This window comes from Aythya marila, assembly GCF_965140915.1.
Source record: "Aythya marila genome assembly, contig: HAP1_HAP1_SCAFFOLD_154, whole genome shotgun sequence".
Taxonomy (NCBI): domain Eukaryota; kingdom Metazoa; phylum Chordata; class Aves; order Anseriformes; family Anatidae; genus Aythya; species Aythya marila.
In genome coordinates, this window is record NW_028137218.1 from 116,095 (window position 1) to 140,499 (window position 24,405).

At 49.7% G+C, this 24,405-nt stretch overlaps 1 protein-coding gene across 1 annotated transcript; it reads left to right on the forward strand.

The window, feature by feature from the left end:
• Positions 1–3,826: 3,826 nt before the first annotated feature.
• On the forward strand, positions 3,827–4,774 carry LOC309891027 (olfactory receptor 14A16-like; the record flags this gene model as incomplete). The annotated part of the gene is made up of 1 exon (XM_082785421.1): positions 3,827–4,774. The coding sequence occupies one exon, from the start codon at positions 3,827–3,829 to the stop codon at positions 4,772–4,774; it is 948 nt and encodes a 315-aa protein (XP_082641547.1).
• Between the last annotated feature and the right edge of the window lie 19,631 nt (positions 4,775–24,405).

The following is a 24,405-nucleotide window of genomic DNA, read 5'->3' on the forward strand; positions in this document are numbered from 1 at the left end:
AATCAGGTTCTTTTGGATTGCCGGTGATAGGGACTGTCTGCAAAAGCAAGCTAGTATGCATGAAATACACAGGTGTTATAGGTGTTACAGATGTTACAGGTGTTATAGGTGTTGTAGGTGTTACAGATGTTACAGGTGTTATAGATGTTATAGATGTTACAGGTGTTACAGGTGTCACAGGTGTCACAGGTGCGCAGCCTAGAAATAAACGCGTTAAAAGGATCAAAGACTCTATAGAGATTTATAAGCAAGTATTCAGATGTCACCCAAAGGCGTCCCAATGAGGGGGGAAGAGAGGCTCAGCCCGTTGACTGATCCCAGGAGTCAGGAGGTCCTAAGGATGTTGTATTTCCTCGGGATGGTATCTCCCCTGACGGTGGTATCTTCCCTAACATCCCCTCTCTCTTGGGCCAATTTATATTATTTTCTATGTTTTAGGTGGAGCTTGAGTGGCTCTAGTCAAGCATATCTTAGTTATGATTGGTGTAAAGTTTTCCCGTCTCCGTTTAAAGTAATAGCCTTCGAGAAATTCAGAGCGCATGCTCAGTGAGGGGTGGTCGCCCCTTGGAGGCGGGTAGCTTTTGGGATGGAGGTGTGTTTTGGTATTATAATGATATTATAATGAGCAAAAAGTACACTAGGGTCCAGCATTTGTCAAAACATGACAGGTCTTTGGCTTAGGGTGGCAAAAAGTGCAGCTTTGTGCACAAGAACAATCGAGGCCCCACCTGATTACAGAGCCTAGCCGTGGTGTCTCCACTCCACTCTACGCTCCGTGCTGGTCCTTGGAGCTAGCACACCAAGTTTCCCCAGTGCGATAGCATCTAAGGTTGGGAGCCTAGGAAATGCACAGGTAATGCAGTTATGCCCTACCCTGAAAGCCTCTTCAATGCTGTACCTTTTCCTTAAAAATGTGAATGTTAGTTTTATTTTCCTAGTTACTTCAGGCATTTACACCAGAGGCAGTCCACTCATGTGCCTAAGCTCTCAAACACCTTTTAGAAAGTACTGTCTCTAAATTACCACTTCTCCATTAATCTACTCCCAATTTTGGGGAGGAGAGAGATAAGTTAAAGGAGAGGTTTATATTATTTAGCTAAATGACAAGGGACAGCTCACAGGTGAGTGACAAGGCACAAAGGGAGGCCACATTTTTAGGCAGTCTGCACTGACAAAACTCTAATACCTACATTCCCAGTCTCTGAAGTCCTAACTTAAAGGATTACCGCTAAGACAGACATCTTTGTGCACCTCAAATGTCAAATGGTGTTTACATTTGAACAACTCACTGCTCTTCTCTGTCTCCTGTAATTACTGTGGGAGTTTAGCCTATATTATTTTTTACATATCTGAGCAGAGGTGAAAGAAATCCCAAATTGTGTGGGTTTGTGTCTGATAAGGAAGGTTCTGGCCCCCTTTACAGGCCTAGGACATCAAACTCAGAATGAGATGCATCAATTGACTCCCTGTGATCACTTCCCTCAGCTTGGGAAAATGTGATCCCTGCCAATCACATTCTGGGTGTCCTGCCTAAAAGTGGAAGAAGACAAGGTGATTCTTTGATGAATCTTCTCCCAGTAGGAGAAATGACACTGCTGGAAGTAAGTGTCTCTCCCCAGCTCAGAGAGGGAACATCAGGGATTGCTTCAGCCTGATTCAAAATCATTTCCCTGGAGTTCCCTCGTGTCAAGAGCTCCCTATGCTGCTAAACTGGGCCGGGCTCCTGGGACCAAGGGGAGCTCCTGGCAAGCGGGCAGCACTGCAGAGAGACAGCTCTGCCCAGGAGCAGCTCCTCTGCACAGCGCAGCAGGGCTGGGGGCACTGCCTGCAGGGGACAAGGGACAAGGGTGGCTGAGAGAAGGAAGGGAGATGTTAAAGGCAGCGTGGAGGGGGGTATGCTGAGAGCTAATATCGTCTACCTGTAAAGCTATCACTGCTCAGAGAAGATGATGGTAGTGGACACCTCCAGAGGTCCCTTCTGACTCAGGGGAGAAGGGGCTGGAATGTGCAATGACAATCCTGTGTTTTGAGGCCTTTATGGTGTTTGTAATCCCTGCTTCTCAAGGTTACCCAGTGAGTGGGGTAATTCTCAAAACAATGTTCTTCCCCAAGGGAACCTGGAGTACAGCTGGTACAAGAATACTACTGAAAACTTCCCAGAAACTCTACCAGGCATTCCAGAATAAAGAAATCACAAACTTGTGATCATAAATAAGGAGATCGGTTCCAGGGCAGATGTGTTCTGTAGCAGAGAGGGCATTGAGGCAGGCAAGGCTTTTTCCTGCACTGAGGCCACTCGGGAGCCACCAGGAGCCAGAAAGGACAGCAGGAAGAGGTTCTTCACCAAGAGGGTGGTTGCACACTGGAACAGGCTCCCCAGGGAAGTGGTCACTGCACCGAGCCTGTCTGAATTTAAGAAGAGATTGGACTGTGCACTTAGTCACATGGTCTGAACTTTTGGGTAGACCTGTGCGGTGTCAAGAGTTGGACTTGATGATCCTTAAGGGTCCCCTCCAACTCAGGATATTCTATGATTCTATGATTCTATGATTCTGTGGAAAAGTCGTGTCATCTCTTCCCCCACACACACTCCACAGCATCCCAGCAATATCTACAAGTGCTTGGAAGAGGTGGTATTCACCCTGCCTTTCACGTTGAGGGTGTCTGGTCACATAATGAGACAAGAACAGATGATTCTCCTGCCAACATCTTCTATGGAATTAGGAGCAAAGACAGCACTGGAAATAAGTCCCGATCAAAACTTTAGAGCAGTGGTTGTATCCCAAAAGACTGCCTGAGTGTGATTCAAAGTTGATTTCCGTGGAGGCCCAGGGACTTGTCAAGAGCTCCCTGTGCTGATGAGCTGGGCCGGGCTCATGGGCCCAAAGGGAGCTCCTAGCAAGCGGGCAGTGCTGCAGAGAGACGGCTCTGCCCAGAAGCAGCTCCTCTGCACAGCGCAGCAGGGCTGGGGGCACTGCCTGCAGGGGACAAGGGACAAGGGCGGCTGAGAGAAGGGAGGGAGATGTTAAAGGCAGTGTGGAGGGGGGATGCTGAGAGCTCACGGTAGGAGAAATCTTCACAGCCCTGAACAGAGTAAGTCTCTGGCTACAGGGCAATGCAACTGTTGTTCCTGGTGCCATCTCCAGATTTGCTGGAAAAACCCACAGCCTATGGGAGCTTTCAGGAGGACTCAGGACTCAGGAGGAGATTTTTTTTTGAATAAGAGGAAAATGACAAATTCCAGAGCAGGGATTACCTTCCAAAGCTGTCAGAGGGACAGGACGTGACGGCTCCTTCTAGAGGGGCTGGCTGCGGGCTGTGCAGGCAGGACTGGCCAGGGCTGTGGTGCAGAGCAGGGTCCCTGCTGTGCCCCAGGGGCTGTGTGCCAGGGCAGGGCCTCTGCTGCCTGCCAGGCTCAGCACTCAGCCTGCCTGGGGAGCTGCCCAGGACACTGCGGGGAGAAGCTGTGGGAGGAAGGAGGCCACCCAGAAGAGTAGGGGGGAGTCTTTCTGCTTCCCAGAGCCTGCTGCCTGGGGCAGGTACCTGTCTCAGAGACCACCACCAGTCCCTAGTGGTCTTTATCATGTACCTACAGGGCAGTACTGACCCTTCCAGAGAGCGAAGTTGACTAGCCTGATCTCTTAGGCATTCTTAGGCAACCAAATCAAAAGCTCCAGGCAGAAGCATGTATTCTTCCCTGGAAAAGGCAGTGTGTCTTGTTGAGGATGTTTCAATGAGATATGGCTTAGGTTTTGCTCAGAAAACACTATCTAACTTGCCTCTTTAAATTCCTCCATAAATAGGCTGCTATGCCCAGAAGCAGCAAATGTCCAACAGCAGCTTCCCCACTGAGTTCCTCCTCCTGCCATTTGCAGATACACGTGAGCTGCAGCTCCTGCACTTCGGGCTCTTCCTGGGCATCTACCTGGCTGCCCTCCTGGGCAACGGCCTCATCCTCACAGCCATAGCCTGTGACCACCACCTCCACACCCCCATGTACTTCTTCCTTCTCAACCTCGCCCTTATCGACCTGGGATCCATCTCCACCACTGTTCCCAAAGCTATGGCTAATTCCCTGTGGGACACCAGGGCCATTTCCTATGCAGGTTGTGCTACCCAGGTCTTTATGTTTGTCACATTTGTCACAGCAGAGTTTTCTCTTCTCACCATCATGGCTTATGACCGCTACATTGCCATCTGCAACCCCCTGCACTACAGGACAATAATGGACAGCAGAGCTTGTGTCAACATGGCAGCAGCTGCCTGGGGCAGTACTTTTCTCTGTGCTGTGCTGCACACTGCCAATACCTTTTCCCTTCCCCTCTGCCAAGGCAATGCCCTGGACCAGTTCTTCTGTGAAATTCCCCAGATCCTCAAGCTCTCCTGCACTGATGCCTATATCAAAGAGGCTAGGCTTATTGTGGTTAGTGCCTCTTTATTATTTGGTTGTTTTGTTTTCCTTGTGCTGTCCTATGTGCAGATCTTCAGGGTTGTGCTGAGGATCCCCTCACAGCAGGGCCGACATAAAGCTTTTTCCACATGCCTCCCTCACCTGGCCGTAGTCTCCCTTTTCACCAGCACTGCCATATTTGCCTACCTGAAGCCCCCCTCCATGTCCTCCTCCTCCCTGAATCTTTTGCTGGCAGTTCTGTATTCGGTGGTGAGTCCAACAGTGAACCCCCTCATCTACAGCATGAGGAACCAGGAGCTGAAAGATGCGGTGTGGAAAGTGATGAATGAGTGTTTTTCAGAAGGAATAAACTGCCTGTCTTAGAATCATAGAAACATAGAACTGCCTGGTTTAGAAGAGACCTCAAAGATCATCTAGTTCCAACCCCCCCACCCTGGGATAGTATGCCACCCACTAGATCAAGTTTGCCAGGGCCCCATCCACCCAGGCCTTGTAGACCTCCAAGGATGGGGCATCCAGAAGTTCTGTGGGCAACCTCTTACAGTGCCTCACCGCCCTCTGAGTGAAGAATTTCCTTCTAACCTCTAATCAAAATCTCCGCTCTTTTAGTTTAAAACCATTCCCCCTTGTCCTGTCATTATTTGATTGAGCAAAGAATCATAGAATCATAGAATATCCTGAGTTGGAAGGGACCCTTAAGGATCATCAAGTCCAACTCTCGACACCGCACAGGTCTACCCAAAAGTTCAGACCATGTGCCTAAGTGCACAGTCCAATCTCTTCTTAAATTCAGACAGGCTCGGTGCAGTGACCACTTCCCTGGGGAGCCTGTTCCAGTGTGCAACCACCCTCTCTGTGAAGAACGCCCTCCTGACGTCCAGCCTAAATTTCCCCTGCCTCAGCTTAACCCCGTTCCCGCGGGTCCTGTCACTAGTGTTAATGGAGAAAAGGTCTCCTGCCTCTTGACAACCCCTTACGAGGAAGTTGTAGACTGCGATGAGGTCTCCCCTCAGCCTCCTCTTCTCCAGGCTGAACAGGCCCAGTGACCTCAGCCGTTCCTCGTACGTCTTCCCCTCCAGGCCTTTCACCATCTTCGTAGCCCTCCTCTGGACACTTTCCAACAGTTTCATGTCCTTTTTATACTGTGGTGCCCAGAACTGCACACAGTACTCGAGGTGAGGCCGCACCAGCGCAGAGTAGAGCGGGACAATCACCTCCCTTGACCTACTAGCGATGCCGTTCTTGATGCACCCCAGGATACGATTGGCCCTCCTGGCTGCCAGGGCACACTGCTGGCTCATATTCAACTTGCTGTCTATCACGACCCCCAGATCCCTCTCTTCTAGGCTGCTCTCCAGCGTCTCATCGCCCAGTCTGTACGTGCAGCCAGGGTTTCCCCGTCCCAGGTGCAGGACCCGGCACTTGCTCTTATTGAACTTCATGCGGTTGGTGATCGCCCAGCTCTCCAACCTGTCCAGATCCCTCTGCAAGGCCTTTACGCCCTCATTTGAGTCCACAACTCCTCCAAGTTTGGTGTCATCAGCAAACTTGCTCAAAATACCCTCTATTCCTACATCCAGATCATTTATAAAAATATTGAAAAGTACCGGCCCTAAAATGGAGCCTTGAGGGACCCCACTGGTGACCGCCCGCCAGCCTGACGCAGCCCCATTTACCATAACCCTTTGGGCCCTGCCCGTTAGCCAATTGCTCACCCATCGTATGATGTTTTTATTTAGCTGTATGGTGGACATTTTGTCCAGTAGGATCCTATGGGAAACCGTGTCAAAAGCCTTGCTGAAGTCCAAAAAAATCACATCAGCTGGTTTCCCTTGGTCCACCATACGGGTGAAGAGTTTTTCTCCATCTTTTATTATGCCCCCTTTAATTACTGAGAAGATGCAATCATCACAGACAGCCCCTCGTAACCACCGTTCCCTGCACTGGGCTTTTGCTCCAGCTCAGACAGGTGGTTTGTAGGCAATGAATTCACCCTAAAGCCTTCTCTTCTGCAGGCTAAACCAACCCAACTCTCTCAGCCTTCCTTCAAAGGAGGGGTGCTCCAGCTCCTTGATCATCTTTGTGGCCCTCCTCTGGACCTGTTTTAACAGATCTACATCCTTCTTGTGCTGGGGCGCCAAACCTGGATTCAGTACTCCAAGTGGGGCCTCACAATAGCAGAGTAGAGGGGAACAATTACCTCCCTCGACCTTCTAGCCACTCATCCTTTGATGAATCCCGGGATGCAGTTGGCCTTCTGGGATGCAAGCTCGCACTGATAGCTCATGTTGAACAGTTCATGTCCACGACAACAAGAATCTTCTCTGCAGGGCTTCTCTCAATATGTTCTTCTTCCAGTCTGTCCTCGTGTCCGATTGCCCTGAGACAGGTGTAACGCCTTGCACTTGGACTTGCTGAACATCTTCAGTTTCTCATGGACCCACTTCAAAAGCTAGTTCAGATCCCTTTGGATGGCATCCCTCCCTTCTATTGCATCAACTGCACCACTGAGTTTAGTGTCACCTGCAAACTTGCAGAGGATGCTCTCGAACCCACTGTCTAGTTCTTTTTCTGCATATCATTCATAATGTAACTCATTAAAGGCCCAGATGCAGGTTAGGTTTTTTTTTTTGTTTGTTTGTTAGTTTTTTTATTTTGTTTGAGTATATATTTTTCTTTATATTGCTTGTGAAATTATAGTCCACAAAGAAATGTCTTTGTTCATATTCTTTCATTTAAGTATCTACATGTCCCATGTGACTCCTGGACTTGGTGTAAACAAGGAGGCAGGCTCTCTGTGTATTTAAATAAAAAAAACGACCCTGCAGTGATATGCTTGCCCACGATCCTCCCTCAGAGACCTGCAGTGAAGCTGCAGGGGCACTTGGCTGTGTGCAGGGGTGGAGAGAAGAAGTGTCCTGGTACAGCAGCACTGCCAAGGAGCCCCAGAGTTTCTTCTTTCCCAAGCTGCTCTCCCTTTCACCTCGTACTCTCCTACAGAGCCCTTGTGTTGCTGCGAGGACTCATTGCTCTTGTCTCTTGCTCACCGTGCTGCTCCGGGGCAGTTCTGTGTCCACAGGCAGGGACAGGCCAGGGGCACTTCTCTAATACAGCTGGCTCCGTACCAGCATCTGCAGCATAGAAGGATCTGCTGAGGGCAGTGCCTGAAGGCTCAGATATTCTCCCAAAGCTACTCCCATGGATATTGCAAAGTAAAGATAACTTTTTGAAGTATAGATATATTGCTAAATCTGGGTGGGAACAGGCAAAGGAGAGCTCTGCAACTGCAGGGAACACAGCAGGTACAGGGAAAGCAGTCTGCTGCATTGTCATACCTCAGTTGACATTTTGTAGACTGAATACAGTGAATCACCCCAAAACATCTAATGACATTGGAAATAAGTTGGATGCAATGATCCTTGTGGGTCTCTTCCATCTTGGCTATTCCGTGAGTCTCTGACTCTGAAGGAGGCCAGCTATCTGTGCGCACCCTCCATGGCCAAGGAACCACTTGTGTGGGAGGCAGTCAGTGGCAGTGCCCCCAACCAGCTGGCTCTGCCTTCCCAGCCTCACCAGCACGGCCCTGCAGAGTGCCCCCACAGCCCCATGCACCACAGCCCCCTCACTCTACAGAGCAGCACTGTCAGCTGGGGGGCTATGGGCAGCATGGGCAGGGGCTGCAGGAATGGCTGCTCAGGCCAGCCCAGATGTGCTGGGCTGGGGCAAGGCTGTGTGGGACATGGGGTGTCCTGGGAGCAGAGCTGGCACTGTGTGTGTGCAGTGGTGCTGCCTGAGGAGCCCCAGGGCCAGCAGTGTGGTGCTGTTCTGGGGAATAAGGCTGGCCTGGGTGGTTGCAGGCTTCCCTGGTGAGTAGTGTCCTGGGGTATCTCCTGCAGATGGCAGCAGCAGGGACACTGCACTGACCCCCCACTTCTCCATTTGCTGCTTTGTTGCCATCCCAGCCTAGGCTGCTCTGCTGGGCCAGGCTGGGCTGTGCTTAGCTGGGGAGACTAGAGGCAGGTGTGGAGAGCTGGGGAGGGTCTGGGATGTGCTGGCCTCCTAGGAGACACTGGGAGGACCAACACGGTGGACACTGCCACTGTCCATTTCCACGTGCCTCCCTCACCTGGCTCTGGTCCCCCTGTTTGTGAGCACTGTCTCGTTTGCCTACCTGAAGTTCCCTTCATTCTCCACCCCATCCACGGACCTGCTGGTGGCAGTTCTATACTCATCCCTGAATCTTTTGCTGGCGGTTCAGTACTCAGTGGTGCCTCCAGCAGTGACCTCCCTCATCTACTTCATAAGGAACCAGGAGCTCAAGGATGCAGTGAGGAAACTCTTTGAATACATGCTTCAAGCAAGTCTTTGCAGACATTCTTCTTCTACATTAATCATGTGCCTACAATCATTTCAGGACACTGACGTTTTCTGAAAATAAACTGTTACGACAATTGTCTTTAATTTTATTTATTTATTAATACCGTCTAAAGCTGGTGAATTTGACTTACTTTTATTCTTAGTGTCTGCTATGTTTTTATTTTATGTTATTTATTTATTTATTAAGTTTTGACCCAATGCTCTAATGTACTTATAGAACTGGGCTTCTTGTGCAGATAATGACAATAAAGAAGAGAGCAGAATTTTACTGGTCTCATGTCCCATCTCCTCCCATCTCTTCTGCACCTGGGGGAGCAGCCCCAGCATGCACGAAGAGCTCAGACCAAGAGCCCAGCTGCCACATGGAGGAGCAGCCCCAGTGGCCTTTGGGGCTGTCCCTCACTGCCCACTGGGCTCTGCCTCTCTGCTGCCTGCAGGTCGGGGCTGCTGCTTCCCTGGAGCCATGGCCATGGCCAGCAGCAGGAAATGGCTGTTTCCCTGCTGCTCTCTTTTGGCTTCCACTTTGTTCTCTTGTTCCTTTGCATTTCTCTTAGCCCTCAGATCTCGTGTACTTTGGTGACAGTCCTGATGTCTCCACAGTGGCATCTCTGCCACATCTCTGCACTCGTCTTCCAAAGATAGTGTCAGAAATACAACCCAGGACACCTTCCCTGGACAGGCCTGTTACTTTTCTGGGCTTCACCATGGATCAGAGTCCCCTAGAGATCACTGAAAGACTGTGAGATGTCTTCTTGGTTGCACATAGCCTAGCAAATAGTAGCTGGCCTTTCACTGGCCTGGGAGTGTCCCAGATGTGCTGGGACTGATGGCAAATGGTATCCTGGAGGGGAATCTGGAGCTGCTCTGTGCCTGGGCCAGGTCTCTTGTGCTGGCCTGGGGACTGGGGCTGGACCTGTGGGACACAGGCACTCTGTGCTGGGGATCTCCCAGGCAAGAGACCAGGAGTCCTACAGCTTCATGGACCTCCATTTCCAGAGCCATGGCTAGCCCCAAAGGATCTACATCCTTCAGGTGAATTTTCAGGATCTATATTCATCACAGGAGAAGAAATACTGATGGTCACCTGTACTTGCATTGTCATCGCTTTCTCCATCATGGTGTACACCCTCATCTTCCAGGTACTTCCACCCATCTCGAATAAACAATCCCTGTTGAATGTCCCCTTTCCAGATGCCTGTCTGGACCTATGCACTTCCCATGGTTCTCCTGCTTTGTCCTCCCCTTACTCTTTGATCATTCAGACCGCTCTCACTGACCCAGTTGCTGCTTTGAGCTTCACTGAGTTCAAGCTTGCCCATCGATTAGCAGTCTGCCTAATGGTTTCTGTAGCAAGCTCCTCATCATTTATCATTGAATTAAGATCATATGGAATCATACTAATCTGAATACCTATAAATCTGACTGGAGACATACAAGATGAGGTGCTTGCTTAGCTGTTTGGAAAATTGCTGCATGTTTTCTTGTTGTTTGTTTTAAAATAAGGAAAAACCCTTCTGTGTGTAGACAGGTCTCTAAGGAAAGCAGGTGGGAGCTGGTGCAAAAGGGCTGTAACAGCCAGCTGCAGATTTCAGTGCAGAAGTGTGGTGTAAGGAACAGTGATGCAAGCACCAGGTGGCCAATGAGAGAAATGTCAGGGTTGGGGTGGTGAGGAGCAAGGTTGCCCACGCACTGTCAGGCCTCAAGACTCTGCTTTTCCTTCCTATGGGTGTCTGCATAGGAGAAGCCCTGGGTTAATATCAATTGAAGAAAGATGCTCAATACTGAAATGCAACAATATTCATCCTTCCAAATGAGAAAAGATTTGTATTAGGTGCTTTTTGAAATCTTCCTCCTCAACTACAGCATGAAAGCTCCCCAATTAGTTCTCCAAGTCTTGAAGACTTGAATAAAACTATGGAAGACATATGGTTCCTTAGGTGTTTCTGCCTTTTAATGAGTTCCATGGTGGATTTTGGTGCTCAGTCTGTGAAACTCAAGTACTGAGAGGAGAATGATGCAACTACTTGAGAACATAAAGTCAGAAGGAAAAGTTGAAGTGACTTGGAGTATTAATGGGCCCCACTGAGGGCTGTTACCAGGAGATTCTCCTCAGGGACTTGTTAGGGCAGATAATTGGAGGCCATGATTACAGATAGGCAAAGCACTGTGCTGAGAAAAGTCTGGGTTTGTTGTGCTGAAGTAAAAGGGCCAGGTCCTGACTCCAGCCACTGGAAGGGAATGTCCTGCGCTCCCGTGTCTGGCTCTGGGCTCTTTCTGGGGGTTTGTAGGTTGTGGTGGGCAGGGTGATGCCATAAGAAGAACAGTGGTATGACACCTCCCTGCCTCTGCACAGGGTCTTAAGAAAGCAATGAGCCCCCTTGCAATGATGGTATTTCATCTCCTCAGAAGCTCTATCCAAGGGGACAAAAAAGTCAGGGCTGCTGTGGCCTTCTCTTCTTGCCAGTGCCCAACTCTTTGTCCTCTCCAGACTTTCCTATGTTGCCCCACACATTGCCCTATTTCCTTCAAATCTGCAGACACCTATCTCTGTTAACCACCTTGCTCTCATCCTAGCATTTCCGTGGTTTCACCAGTGTCTCATTAACCCTCACCAGCTGTTCCTTGAAACACAAAACTGATCAAAGTGTCTGATCAAAGACACTCTTTGGGTGACCTCTAGCACCACAGCACAACTCTTTGAGGGACATTTTGTCTTCTTCATAGCCAATGCCAACCTTCCAAGGTGCATTTTCTGGCAGGTTTTTCTCTCCTGCTCTTTCCTACTAACAAAGAAAGCTCCAACAGGGTGGAAACCACTCCTAAAGTAGGCATCCCAACCCATTGGCCTTCTTGTGGCCTGTCAGCCAACCAGACAGAAGTTACCTCACCAGCATCTTCCAAGCCATGGTCCTGCTGCTGGCCTTGCAGCTTCTTGTTTAGACATACCCAAGCCTTGTGCCTGCTGCTGTCCAGTCATGGACTCAAGTAGAAGGGACAGGACAACCCACATTCAGGCCTTCTTTCTCTCTGGGTCCTCCTGTGTATGTGGGCAGAGTGGATCCCACAGTAATATGCCAACCAGGTGCCTTCTGCTGACCTACCAGGACCATTGGCAGATGTCAGCTGAAAAGTACAGATCCCAGGTAGAAGTGTGACCTGTCAACTACTTCAGACAGAAGTGACCTCAGAGCCCCTTTCTGTGACATGTTCTTGTTGCTGCCCTATCAACTGCAGAGACAGAAGTGACTTCACAGTCACTGCCACAGGCCAATTCCTCCTGCTGGTTCAGGACATCCTGAGGCAGAACTGAGCTCATCAGAGCATTCCCACCCATCTCCTCCTTGTGGCCTACAAGCTGATCAAATCCATGTCCCCTCACGTTCATCTTTGAATGCAATGTGACTGCACAGCAATCTCATGGTTCCTGCCCTGCCACAAGGGAACAAGAACCTAAACTTAAGGGTTAGGAAAAGGGTTAAAGGTGATCAGGTTAATGCACAGGAAGACAGGCTTCGGAAGTTAGTTGTTCATGAATGGCATTAGGGACTGTGGTAAACCTTTCTGGGTGAGAGATCAAGCAGACATTTAGTGGGAGGGTTTGGTGTTCTGCTTGTGGTGTCAGGTCTGTGGTTAGGGTATGGGCAAGCTCTTTGTTTGAAGGTTTTATTTAGGTCTGCAAGAATACCAGGGTTAAATAGAGCATTTTAATGCTAGTGTTAAGGGCAGGGATGAGGGTGAGCAAGAGAGGAAAGGGGTTATGGACTAATTTTGGCTTCAGGGGATATTGTGGTCAAAAATTAGAACAGTGGATTCCTGTCAGGGTGTAGAGTGGCATTTAGATTTAAATATTAATGTAAGAGGTTAAAATAGGGTAAAGGCCTCACATTACTATTTTAAGTCAGCTTTAAGGTAGATACGACTTTACGTGAATATACTTACCTCTCCAAAATTGTTAGCTTCTGCTATCCAAGCTCCTCTTTTCTCCCCCAAATCTTACACCTCTCCTGGCCAGGCTCCTCCTGCCTTCCCCGTAAAGAAGTTTTTGCCAATATCCAACCTAAACCTCTGGAACAAGTTTAGCCTATTACCCCTTGTCCTATAAAAGGGCACATGGGAGAATAGACCAATGCTCACCTTGCTACAGCCTCCTTTAAAGTACGTATAGAGGGAGATATGGTCGCCCCTGAGCCTCCTCTTCTCCAGACTGAACAAGACCAGCTCCCTCAGTAGCTCCTCATAGGATTTGTTCTCCAGACCCCTCACCAGCTTCGTCAACCTTCTCTGGACTCCTTCGAGCACCTCCATGTCCTTCTTGTAGCGAGGGGCCCAAAACTGAACACAGTACTTGAGTTGCGGCCTCAACAGAGCTGAGTACAAGCCAGGATGCCGTTGGCCTTCTTGGCCACCTGAGCACACTGCTGGCTCATATTCAGCCAACTATCCACCAATACTCCCAGGTCCTTCTCTGCCAGGCAGCTTTCTAACCACTCATCTCCCAGCCTGTAGCTCTGCTTGGGGTTATTGTGCCCCAGGTGCAAGACCCGGCACATGGCCTTGTTGAACATCATACAGTTGGCCTTAGCCCATGCATCCAGCCTATCCAGATACTCCTGCAGAGCCTTCCAAGTGCTGCGTGATGACACTCAAGATAACCTGTTCCATGAGCTTCCCTGGTACTGAAGTCAAATTAACAGGCCCATCGTTTCCTGGGTCCACCCTCCAACCCTCATTGTAGATGTGTGTCACATTTGCTAGCCACCAGTTGACAGGGACCTTCCCGGGTAGCCAGGACTGTTGATAAATGATGGAAAGTGTCTTGGTCAGCTCTTCCACCAGTTCTCTGAGCATCCTCATGTGGATCCCATCTGACCCCATTGACTTGTGTACATCTAAGTGCTGTAGCAGGTCTCCAACCATGTCTTCATGGATTATGAAGGCCACATTCTGCTCCCCATCCCCTTCCACCAGATCAGGGGGATGGGTACCTGGAGAACAACTGGTCTTGCCGCTAAAGACTGAGGCAAAGAAGGCATTGAGCACCTCAGCCTTTTCCTCATCTCTTGTCACTAAGTTTCCCCCCACATCCAGTAAAGGATGGAGATTCTCCTTAGTCCTCCTTTTTGTGTTGATGTATTTATAAAAACATTTTCTGTTATCTTTAACGGCAGTAGCCAGAGTGAGCTCCAGATGAGCTTTGGCCTTTCTAATTTTGTTCCTGCACATCCTCATAAGATCCTTATAGTCCTCCTGAGTGGCCTGCCCTCTTTTCCAAAGGTCATAAGCCCTTTTTTTCTTCCTAAGCTCTAGCCACAACTCTCTGTTCAGCTCTCTGTTCTTCCATACTGGCTGGACTTTGGGCATGTGGGGATGGACAGTCTGCTGCTGAGCCTTGAAGATTTCCTTCTTGAAGAGTGCTCAGCCTTTCTGGACTCCTCTGCCCTTCAGACCTGCCTCCCAAGAGACTCTGCCAACCAGTGTCCTGAACAGCTCAAGTCTGCTTGTAGAATGCCTCATCTGTCTCCTCATCCTGGTTTGGCGGTCAATAAGATATCCCCACCACGATGCCTCCCTTGTTGGCCTTCCCTCTGTCCCTGACCCATAGGGACTCAACAATATCATTCCGAGATTGAAGTTCTGCAACATCAAAACACTCCCTAATATAGAGAGCCACACCACCACCCCTTCTGTTCTGTCTGTCTTTTCTGAAGAGCCCATAACCATTCATTTAGAGACAGATGAGGAGTTCTACAGGCAGCTGACAGAAGTTGCAAAATCTTCAGCGCTTGTACTCGTGGGGACTTCAACTTCCCTGACATATTCTGGAAGCACAACACAGTCCAGAGAAAGCAGTCTAGGAGGTTTCTGGAGAGCATGGAAGATAGTTTCCTGACGCAGCTGGTTAGTGAACCTACCAGGGGTGGTGCCCCACTAGACCTTCTCTTCACAAACAGAGAAGGACTGGTGGAGGATGTGATTGTTGGGAGCTGTCTTGGGCAGAGTGACCACGAAATGGTGGAGTTCACTATTCTTGGTGAGGCCAGGAAGGGGACCAGTAAAACTGCTGTATTGGACTTTCCAAGGGCTGACTGTGAGCTGCTCAGGACACTAGTTGGTGGAGTCCCTTGGGAGGCGGATCTGAAGGGCAGAGGGGTCCAGGAAGGCTGGGCGTTCTTCAAGAGGGAAATCTTAATGGCACAGGAACGGTCTGTCCCCACGTGCCCAAAGACGAGCTGGCGGGGAAGAAGACCAGCCTGGCTCAACAGAGAATTGTGGCTTGAGTTTAGGAGAAAAAAGAGGGTTTATAATCTTTGGAAAAGTGGGCAGGCCACTCAGGAGGACTATAAGGATGTAGCGAGGCTGTGCAGGGACAAAATTAGGAAAGCCAAAGCTCATCTGGAGCTCACTCTGGCTACTGCTGTTAAAGATAACAGAAAATGTTTTTATAAATACATCAACACAAAAAGGAGGACTAAGGAGAATCTCCATCCTTTACTGGATGTGGGGGGAAACTTAGTGACAAGAGATGAGGAAAAGGCTGAGGTGCTTAATGCCTTCTTTGCCTCAGTCTTTAGCGGCAAGACCAGTTGTTCTCCAGGTACCCATCCCCCTGATCTGGTGGAAGGGGATGGGGAGCAGGATGTGGCCCTCACTCTCCACGAAGAACTGTTTGGTGACCTGCTACGGCACTTGGATGTGCACAAGTCAATGGGGCCGGAAGGGATCCTCCCAAGGGTACTGAGAGAACTGGCAGAGGAGCTGGCCAAGCCACTATCCATCATTTATCAGCAATCTTGGCTACCAGAAGGGCCGGAGGGCAGACCCGGGAAACTATAGGCATGTCAGTGTGACCTCAGTGCCAGGGAAGCTCATGGAGCAGATTATCTTGAGAGTCATCATGCAGCACTTGCAGGGCAAGCAGGCGATCAGGCCCAGTCAGCATGGCTTTATGAAAGGCAGATCCTGCTTGACGAACCTGATCTCCTTCTATGACAAAGTGACGCGCTGGGTGGATGAGGGAAAGGCTGTGGATGTGGTCTACCTTGACTTCAGCAAGGCTTTTGACACCGTCTCCCACAGCATTCTCCTCAAGAAACTGGCTGCTCTTGGCTTGGACTGGCACACGCTTCGTTGGGTTAGAAACTGGCTGGATAGCCGGGCCCAAAGAGTCGTGGTAAATGGAGCCAAGTCCAGTTGGAGGCCGGTCACTAGTGGCGTCCCCCAGGGCTCGGTGCTGGGGCCGGTCCTCTTTAATATCTTCATCGATGATCTGGACGAGGGGATCGAGTGCACTTTCAGTAAGTTTGCAGATTACACCAAGCTATGCGCATGTGTCGATCTGCTCGAGGGTAGGAAGGCTCTGCAGGAGGATCTGGATAGGCTGCACCGATGGGCTGTGGTCAACTGCATGAAGTTCAACAAGGCCAAGTGCCGGGTCCTGCACCTGGGATGCAATAACCCCAAGCAGAGCTACAGGCTGGGAGATAAGCCAGGCACAGAAGGACCTGGGAGTATTGGTTGATAGTCGGCTGAATATGAGCCAGCAGTGTGCTCAGGTGGCCAAAAAGCCCAACAGCATCCTGGCTTACATAAGAAGCAGTGTGGCCAGCAGGTCTAGGGAAGTGATTGTCCCCCTGTACTCGGCTCTGGTGAGGCCGCACCTCGAGAACTGTGTTCAGTTTTGGGCCCCTCGCTACAAGAAGGACATGGAGGTGCTTGAGCGGGTCCAGAGAAAGGCGACGAAGCTGGTGAGGGGCCTGGAGAACAAGTCCTATGAGGAGCGGCTGAGGGAGCTGGGCTTGTTCAGCCTGGAGAAGAGGAGGCTCAGGGGTGACCTTATTGCTCTCTACAGATACCTTAAAGGAGGCTGTAGCGAGGTGGGGGTTGGTCTGTTCTCCCACGTGCCTGGTGACAGGATGAGGGGGAATGGGCTAAAGTTGCGCCAGGGGAGTTTTAGGTTAGATGTTAGGAAGAACTTCTTCACTGAAAGGGTTGTTAGACACTGGAACAGGCTGCCCAGGGAAGTGGTGGAGTCACCATCCCTGGAAGTCTTTAAAAGACGTTTAGGTGTAGAGCTTAGGGATCTGGTTTAGTGGGGACTGTTAGCGTTAGGTCAGAGGTTGGACTCGATGATTTGAGGTCTCTTCCAACCTAGGAATTCTGTGATTCTGTGATTCTGTGATCATTTATCATTGAATTAAAATCATATGGAATAATACTAATCTTAATACCTATAATTTCTTTTCAATCAGTATAAAATACTTAATTTACAGTCATGCTTTTGTGAGGATAAACCAGTGAGGTAAGCCTGACTGGAGACATACAAGATGAGGAGCTTGCTTTGCTGTTTGGAAAATTGCTGCATGTTTCCCTGTTGACTGTCTTAAAATAAGGAGAAACCCTTCTGTGTGCAGCCAGGTTTCTAAGGAAAGCAGGTGGGAGCTTGTGCAAAGGGGCTGTAACATGCAGCTGCAGACTTCAGTGCAGAAGTGTGGAGTAAAAAAAAGTGATGCAAGCACCAGGTGGCCAATGAGAGAAGTGTCAGGGTTGGGGTGGTGAGGAGCAAGGTTGTCCATGCACTGTCAGACCTCAAGAGTCTACTTTTCCTCTGTATGGATGTCTCCACAGGAGAAGTCCAGGATTAAGATCAATTGAAGAAAGATGCTCAAAACTGAAATGCAACAAAATTCACCCTTTAAAATGATAAAGGATTTGTATTAAGTGCTTTTTGAAATCTTCCTCCTTAACTATACCATGAAAGCTCTCCAATTAGCTGTTCAAGTCTTGAGGATATGAGTAACACTATGGAAGACATATGGTTCCTTAGGTGTTTCTGCCTTTTAATGAGTTCCATGGTGGATTTTGGTGCTCAGTCTGTGAACATCACAGAATCACAGAATTTTCTAGGTTGGAAGAGACCTCAAGGTCATCGAGTCCAACCTCCAACCTAACGCTAACAGCCCTCCACTAAACCATATCCCTAAGCTCTACATCTAAACGTCTTTTGAAGACTTCCAAGGATGGTGACTCCACCACTTCCCTGGGCAGCCTGTTCCAATGCCTCACAACCCTTTCAGTGAAGAAGTTCTTCCTAACATCTAGCCTAAAACTCCCCTGGCTCAACTTAAACCCATTCCCCCTCGTCCTGTCACCAGGCACGTGGGAGAACAGGCCAACCCCCACCTCGCTGCAGCCTCCCTTGAGGTACCTAAAAAGAGCGATAAGGTCGCCCCTGAGCCTCCTCTTCTCCAGGCTGAACAAGCCCAGCTCCCTCAGCCGCTCCTCGTAGGACTTGTTCTCCAGACCCCTCACCAGCTTCGTCGCCCTTCTCTGCACCCGCTCAAGCACCTCCATGTCCTTCTTGTAGCGAGGGGCCCAAAACTGAACACAGTACTCGAGGTGCGGCCTCACCAGAGCTGAGTACAGGGGGACGATCACCTCCCTAGCCCTGCTGGTCACGCTGTTCCTAATACAAGCCAGGATGCCGTTAGCCTTCTTGGCCACCTGAGCACACTGCTGGCTCATATTCAGCCGACTGTCCACCATCACTCCCAGGTCCTTCTCTGCCTGGCAGCTTTCCAACCATTCCTCTCCCAGCCTGTAGCTCTGCTTGGGGTTATTGCGCCCCAGGTGCAGGACCCGGCACTTGGCCTTGTTAAACTTCATGCAGTTGACCTCAGCCCATCGGTCGAGCCTATCCAGATCCTCCTGCAGAGCTTTCCTACCCTCAGGCAGATCGACACACGCACCTAACTTGGTGTCATCTGCGAACTTACTGAGGGTGCACTCGATGCCCTCGTCCAGATCATCGATGAAGATATTAAAGAGGACCGGCCCCAGCACCGAGCCCTGGGGGACGCCACTAGTGACTGGCCTCCAACTGGACTTGACTCCATTCACCACGACTCTTTGGGCCCGGCTATCCAGCCAGTTTCTAACCCAACGAAGCGTGCGCCAGTCCAAGCCAAGAGCAGCCAGTTTCTTGAGGAGAATGCTGTGGGAGACGGTGTCAAAAGCCTTGCTGAAGTCAAGGTAGACCACATCCACAGCCTTTCCCTCATCCACCCAGCGCGTCACTCTGTCATAGAAGGAGATCAGGTTCGTCAGGCATGACCTGCCTTTCATAAAGCCATGCTGACTGGGCCTGATCGCCTGCTTCCCCTTCAAGTGCTGCATGATGACTCTCAGGAGGATCTGCTCCATGAGCTTTCCTGGCACTGAGGTCAGGTACTGAGAGGAGAATGATGCAACTACTTGAGAACATAAAGTCAGAAGGAAAAGTTGAAGTGACTTGGAGTATTAATGGGCCCCTCTGAGGGCTGTTACCAAGAGATTCTCCTCAGGGACTTGTTAGGACAGATAATTGGAGGCCATGATTACAGATAGGCAAAGCACTGTGCTGAGAAAAGTCTGGGTTTGTTGTGCTGAAGTAAAAGGGCCAGGTCCTGACTCCAGCTACTGGGTGGGGAGATCCTGCACCCCCACGACTTGCTCAGGGCTCTTTCTGGGGGTTTGTGGGATGTGGTGGGCAGTGTGATGCCATGAGAAGAGCAATGGTATGACACCTCCCTGCCTCTGCACAGGGTCTTAAGAAAGCAATGAGCCCCTTGCAATGACTATATCTCATCTCCTCAGAAGCTCTATCCAAGGGGACAAAAATGTCAGGGCTGCTGTGGCCTTCTCTTCTTGCCAGTGCCCAACTCTTTGTCCTCTCCAGAGTTCCCTGTGCTGCCCCACACTTTGCCCTATTTCCCTGAAGGCTGCAGACACCCATCTCTGTTCACCACCTTGCTCTCATTCTGGCATTTCCATGGTTTCACCAATGTCTCATCAACCCTCACCAGCTGTTCCTTCAAACACAAAGCCATGGGCTGATCAAAGACACCCTTTGGGTGACCTCTAGCACCACAGCATAACCCTTTAAGGGACATTTCTTCCTCTTCATGGCCAGTGCCAACCTTCCAAGGTGCACTTTCTGGCAGGTTTTTCTCTCCTGCTCTTTCCTACTACCAAAGAAAGCTCCATCAGGGTGGAAACCACTCCTGAAGTAGGCATCGCAACCTGTCATCCTTCTTGCAGTCTGTCAACTAACCAGACAGCAGTCACCTCACCAGGATCTTCCAAGCCATGGTCCGGCTGCTGACTTACAGACTTTTTTGCAGACACACCCAAGCCTTGTGCCTGCTGCTGTCCAGTCATGGACTCAAACAGAAGGGACAGGACAACCCACATTCAGGCCTTCTTTCTGTCTGGGTCCTCCTGGGTATGTAGGCAGAGGGGATCCCACAGTCAGCATGCCAAACAGGTGCCTTCTGCTGGTCTACCAGGACCACTGGCAGTTATCAGCTGAAAAGTACAGATCCCAGGTAGAAGTGTGACCTGTCAGCTGCTTCAGACAGAAGTGACCTCACAGTCCCTTTCTGTGACACGTTCCTGCTGCTGCCCTATCAACTGCAGAGACAGAAGTGACCTCACAGTCCCTTTCACAGGCCAGTTCCTCCTGCTATTTTGGGAGATCCTGAGGTAGAGCTGAGCTCATCAGAGCATTCCCACCCATCTCCTCCTTGTGGCCTACAAGCTGATCAAATCCATGGCCCTTCACATTCATCTTTGAATGCCATGTGACTGCACAGCAATCTCATGGTTCCTGACCTGCCCCAAGAGAACAAGAACCTATGTTAAGGGTTAGGAAAAGGGTTAAAGTTGAGCAGGTTAATGCACAGGAAGACAGGCTTTGGATGATAGTTGTTCATGTATGGCATTAGGGACTATGGCAATCCTTTCTGGGTGAGAGATTAAGCAGACGTTTAGTGGGAGGGTTTGGTGTTCTGCTTGTGGTGTCAGGTCTGTGGTTAGGGTATGGGCAAGTTGTTTGGTTGAGGGTTTTGTTTAGGTCTGCAAGAAGACTAGGGATAAATAGAGCATTTTAGTGGTATTGTTAAGGGCAGGGATGAGGGTGAGCAAGAGAGGAAAGGTAATGGAAAGGGGTTATGGACTAATTTTGGCTTCAGGGGATATTGTGTCAAAAATTAGAGCGGTGGATTCCTGTCAGGGTGTGGAGTGGCATTTAGATTTAGGTATTAATGTAAAAGGTTAAAATAGGGTAAGGGCCTCACATGGCTGCTTCAAGTCAGCTTTATGGTGGGATCAACATTACCTGAATATTCTTACCTCTTCAAAATAGCTAGCTTCTGCTGTCCAAGCTCCTCTTTTCTCCCCCAAATCTTACATCTCTCCTGGCCAGGCTCCTCCTGCCTTCGTCGTAAAGAAGTGTTTACCAAAATCCAACCTAAACCTCCTCTGGAACAAGTTTAGCCTATTCCCCCTTGTCCTATAAAAGGGCACGTGGGAGAATAGACTACTGCCCACCTCTCTACTGGAGGATGAGGGTTGGGATGCCTCAGGTGGATCCCATCCAGCCCTACTGACTTGTGTACATCTAAGTGCTGTAGCAGGTGTCCAACCATGTCCTCATGGAATATGAGGGCCACATTCTGCTCCCCATCCCTTCCACCAATCAGGGGGATGGGTACCCAGAGAACAACTGTTCTTGCCGCTAAAGACTGAGGCAAAGATGGTATTAAGCACCTCAGCCTTTTCTTCATCTCTTGTCACTAAGTTTCCTCCTGTATCCAGTAAGGGATGAAGATTCTCTTTAGTCCTCCTTTTTGTGTTTCTGTATGTATAAAAACATTTTGTTATCTTTAACAGCAGTAGCGAGAGTGAGCGCCAGATGAGCTTTGGCCTTTCTAATTTTGTCCCTGCACAGCCTCATGACATCCTTATAGTCTTCCTGAGTGGCCTACCCTCTTTTCCAAAGGTCCTAAACCCTCTTTTTCTTCCTAAGCTCTAGCCACAACTCTCTGTTCAGCCAGGCCAGTCTTCTTCCATGCTGGCTCATCTTTGGGCACGTGGGGATGGAAAGTCTGCTCCTGAGCCTTGAAGATTTCCTTCTTGAAGAGTGCTCAACCTTTCTTGACCCCTCTGCCTTTCAGAACTGCCTCCCAAGGCACTCTGCCAACCAGTGTCCTGACCAGCTCAAAGTCTGCTTGTAGAATGCCTCATCTGTCTCCTCATCCTGGTTTGGCGGTCAATAAGATATCCCCACCACGATGCCTGCCTCATTGGCCTTCCCGCTGACCCTAACCTATAGGTACCCAACAATATCATTCCAAGATTGAAGTTCTGCAACATCAAAACACTCCCTAATATAGAGAGCCACACCACCACCCCTTCTGTCCTGTCTGTCTCTTCTGAAGAGCCCATAACCAGTCATTGCAGCACTCTGGTCATGAGAGTGGTCCCACCACGTTCCAGTGATGGCAACCAGGTCACAGCATGCCTTTTATTTCTTTTATTTCTTTTTTATTTATTTTATTTATTTATTTATTATTTTATTTTTATTTTATTTATTCATTGCTATTGAGCAATGGCTACAGTTATATTATATTGTACATGCAATAATAAAATCTCTGTTTATGGCCCAGAAGAATTAGGCACTTCAAATATCACTCAGATGTCACTCTGCCATCTCCAATATCACCTGGTGTCTGCCTCTGAACAGCTCCCTCTTGGTCTCTTTCTCCATTCAAAGTGCTGAGAGCTGAGACAAGCAGCTTACATGCTGCCTGGTTTGTGCCCACCTGAACCAAGGCAAGAGGAATCCCAACTCCAGTGGGATTCTGTGAGGCACGGGGAGGCAGCTAAGCCCCCTTCTAGCCTCTGAACTGCAAACAAAATATGAGATGCCTGGTTTGACTCAGCTGAAACTACGGGACAATAATGGACAGCAGAAATTGTGTGTACATGGCTGCAGCTGCCTGGGGCAGTGGCTTTCTCTATGCTGTGCTGCACACTGCCAATAGCTTTTCCTTCCCCCTCTGCCAAGGCAATGCCTTGGACCAGTTCTTCTGTGAAATTCCCCAGATCCTCAAGCTCTCCTGCTCAAATGCCTACCTCAGAGAAGTTGGGCTTATTGTGCCTAGTGTGTGTTGAGCCTTTGGGTGTTTTGTTTTCCTTGTGCTTTCTTACCTGCAGATCTTCAGGGCCATGCTGAGGATCCCCTCACAGCAGAGATGAAACAGAGCCTTTTCCACATGCCTCCCTCACCTTGCTGTTGCCTCCCTGTTTCTCAGCACTGCCTTTTTTGCCTACCTGAAACCCCCCTCTATGTCCTCCTCCTCCCTGAATCTTTTGCTGGCAGCTCTGTACTCGGTGGTGCCTCCAGCAGTGAACCCTCTCATCTACAGCATGAGGAATCAGGAGCTCAAGGATGTAGTATGGAAAGTGATGACTGGATGTTTTTCAGAAGGAATAAATTGCATATGGTCTTAATGTTAACTGTATACAGACCCAGAAATCTTTTTTATTTTTTTTCTATTTTTTTCTTTTTTACTTTGCTTTACTCCTCATAGTGTTTCCCACAAAGAAATATCATTGTTCATACCTTCCTACACTGTATGTACCTGTCTCACATGACTCCAAGTCTTTGTATAAATTGTGGGTCAGGCTTTCTTTGTATTTCAATAAAAGAAAGGACCATGCATTGACTTACTTGCCTGATACCCTTCCTTGTAGACCTGTGGTGGAGCTTCAGGGACACATGGCAGAGGTGGAGGGGAGAAGGGTCCTGCCACAGCAGCATTGCCAGGCTGCACCTGTGATTGTTCCCTGTTCTTGGACAGCACCCACAGAGATGGTGAATTCACCTGCCTCTGTACACAGTGGATGAGAGGGATAATGGCAGACAGGCTTCTTTCAGGAGGAAAGAGGGAGTTGCCAGGAGAGCCCAAGCACTCGGCAGGGACAGTGTGTGCCAGGGAGTCAGTAGCACATGGAACCCATAGAGCATGGGCACATCCCAGGTGGAGCCACCCTGAGGTGCTAAATCTGGGTGGGAGCAGGAAAAGCAGAGCTCTGCTACTCCAGGGAACACTGCAGGCATAGGGAAAGCTCTCTGTTGAATTGGTTGTTATACCTCTGGTGAAATTTCATGGACTGAATACAGTGAATCACCCCAAAACATATCCTGACATTGGAAGTGAGTTGGATTCGATGATCCTTGTGGGTCCCTTCTAGCTCAGAATATTCCATGAGTCTCTGACTCTGAAGAAGGCCGGCTATCTGTGCCGGCTATCCATGGCCAAGGAACCACTTGTGTGGGAGGCACTCAGTGGCAGTGCCCCCCACCAGCTGGCTCTGCCTTCCCAGCCTGACCAGCACGGCCCTGCAGAGTGCCCCCACGGCTCCACACACCACAGCCCCCTTGCTCTGCAGAGCAGCACCACCAGCTGGGGGCTGTGGGCAGCATGGGCAGAGGCTGCAGGAATGGCTGCTCAGGCCATCGTCTGCAAACTTACTGAGGGTACACTCAATCCCATCATCTAGGTCATTAATAAAGGTATTAAACAAGATCGGCCCCAGTACCAACCTCTGGGAGATGCCACTTGTAAAGGGACACCAACTGGACTTAACTCCATTAACCACAACCCGCTGGGCATGGCCCTCCAGCCAGTTCTTCACCCACAGAAGACTATACACAGCCATGAGAGATGACCCAAAGGGATTAAATAGATGCTCCAGTAGGTGTTCCAGCCCACCATCCCACTACCAAAAGCACC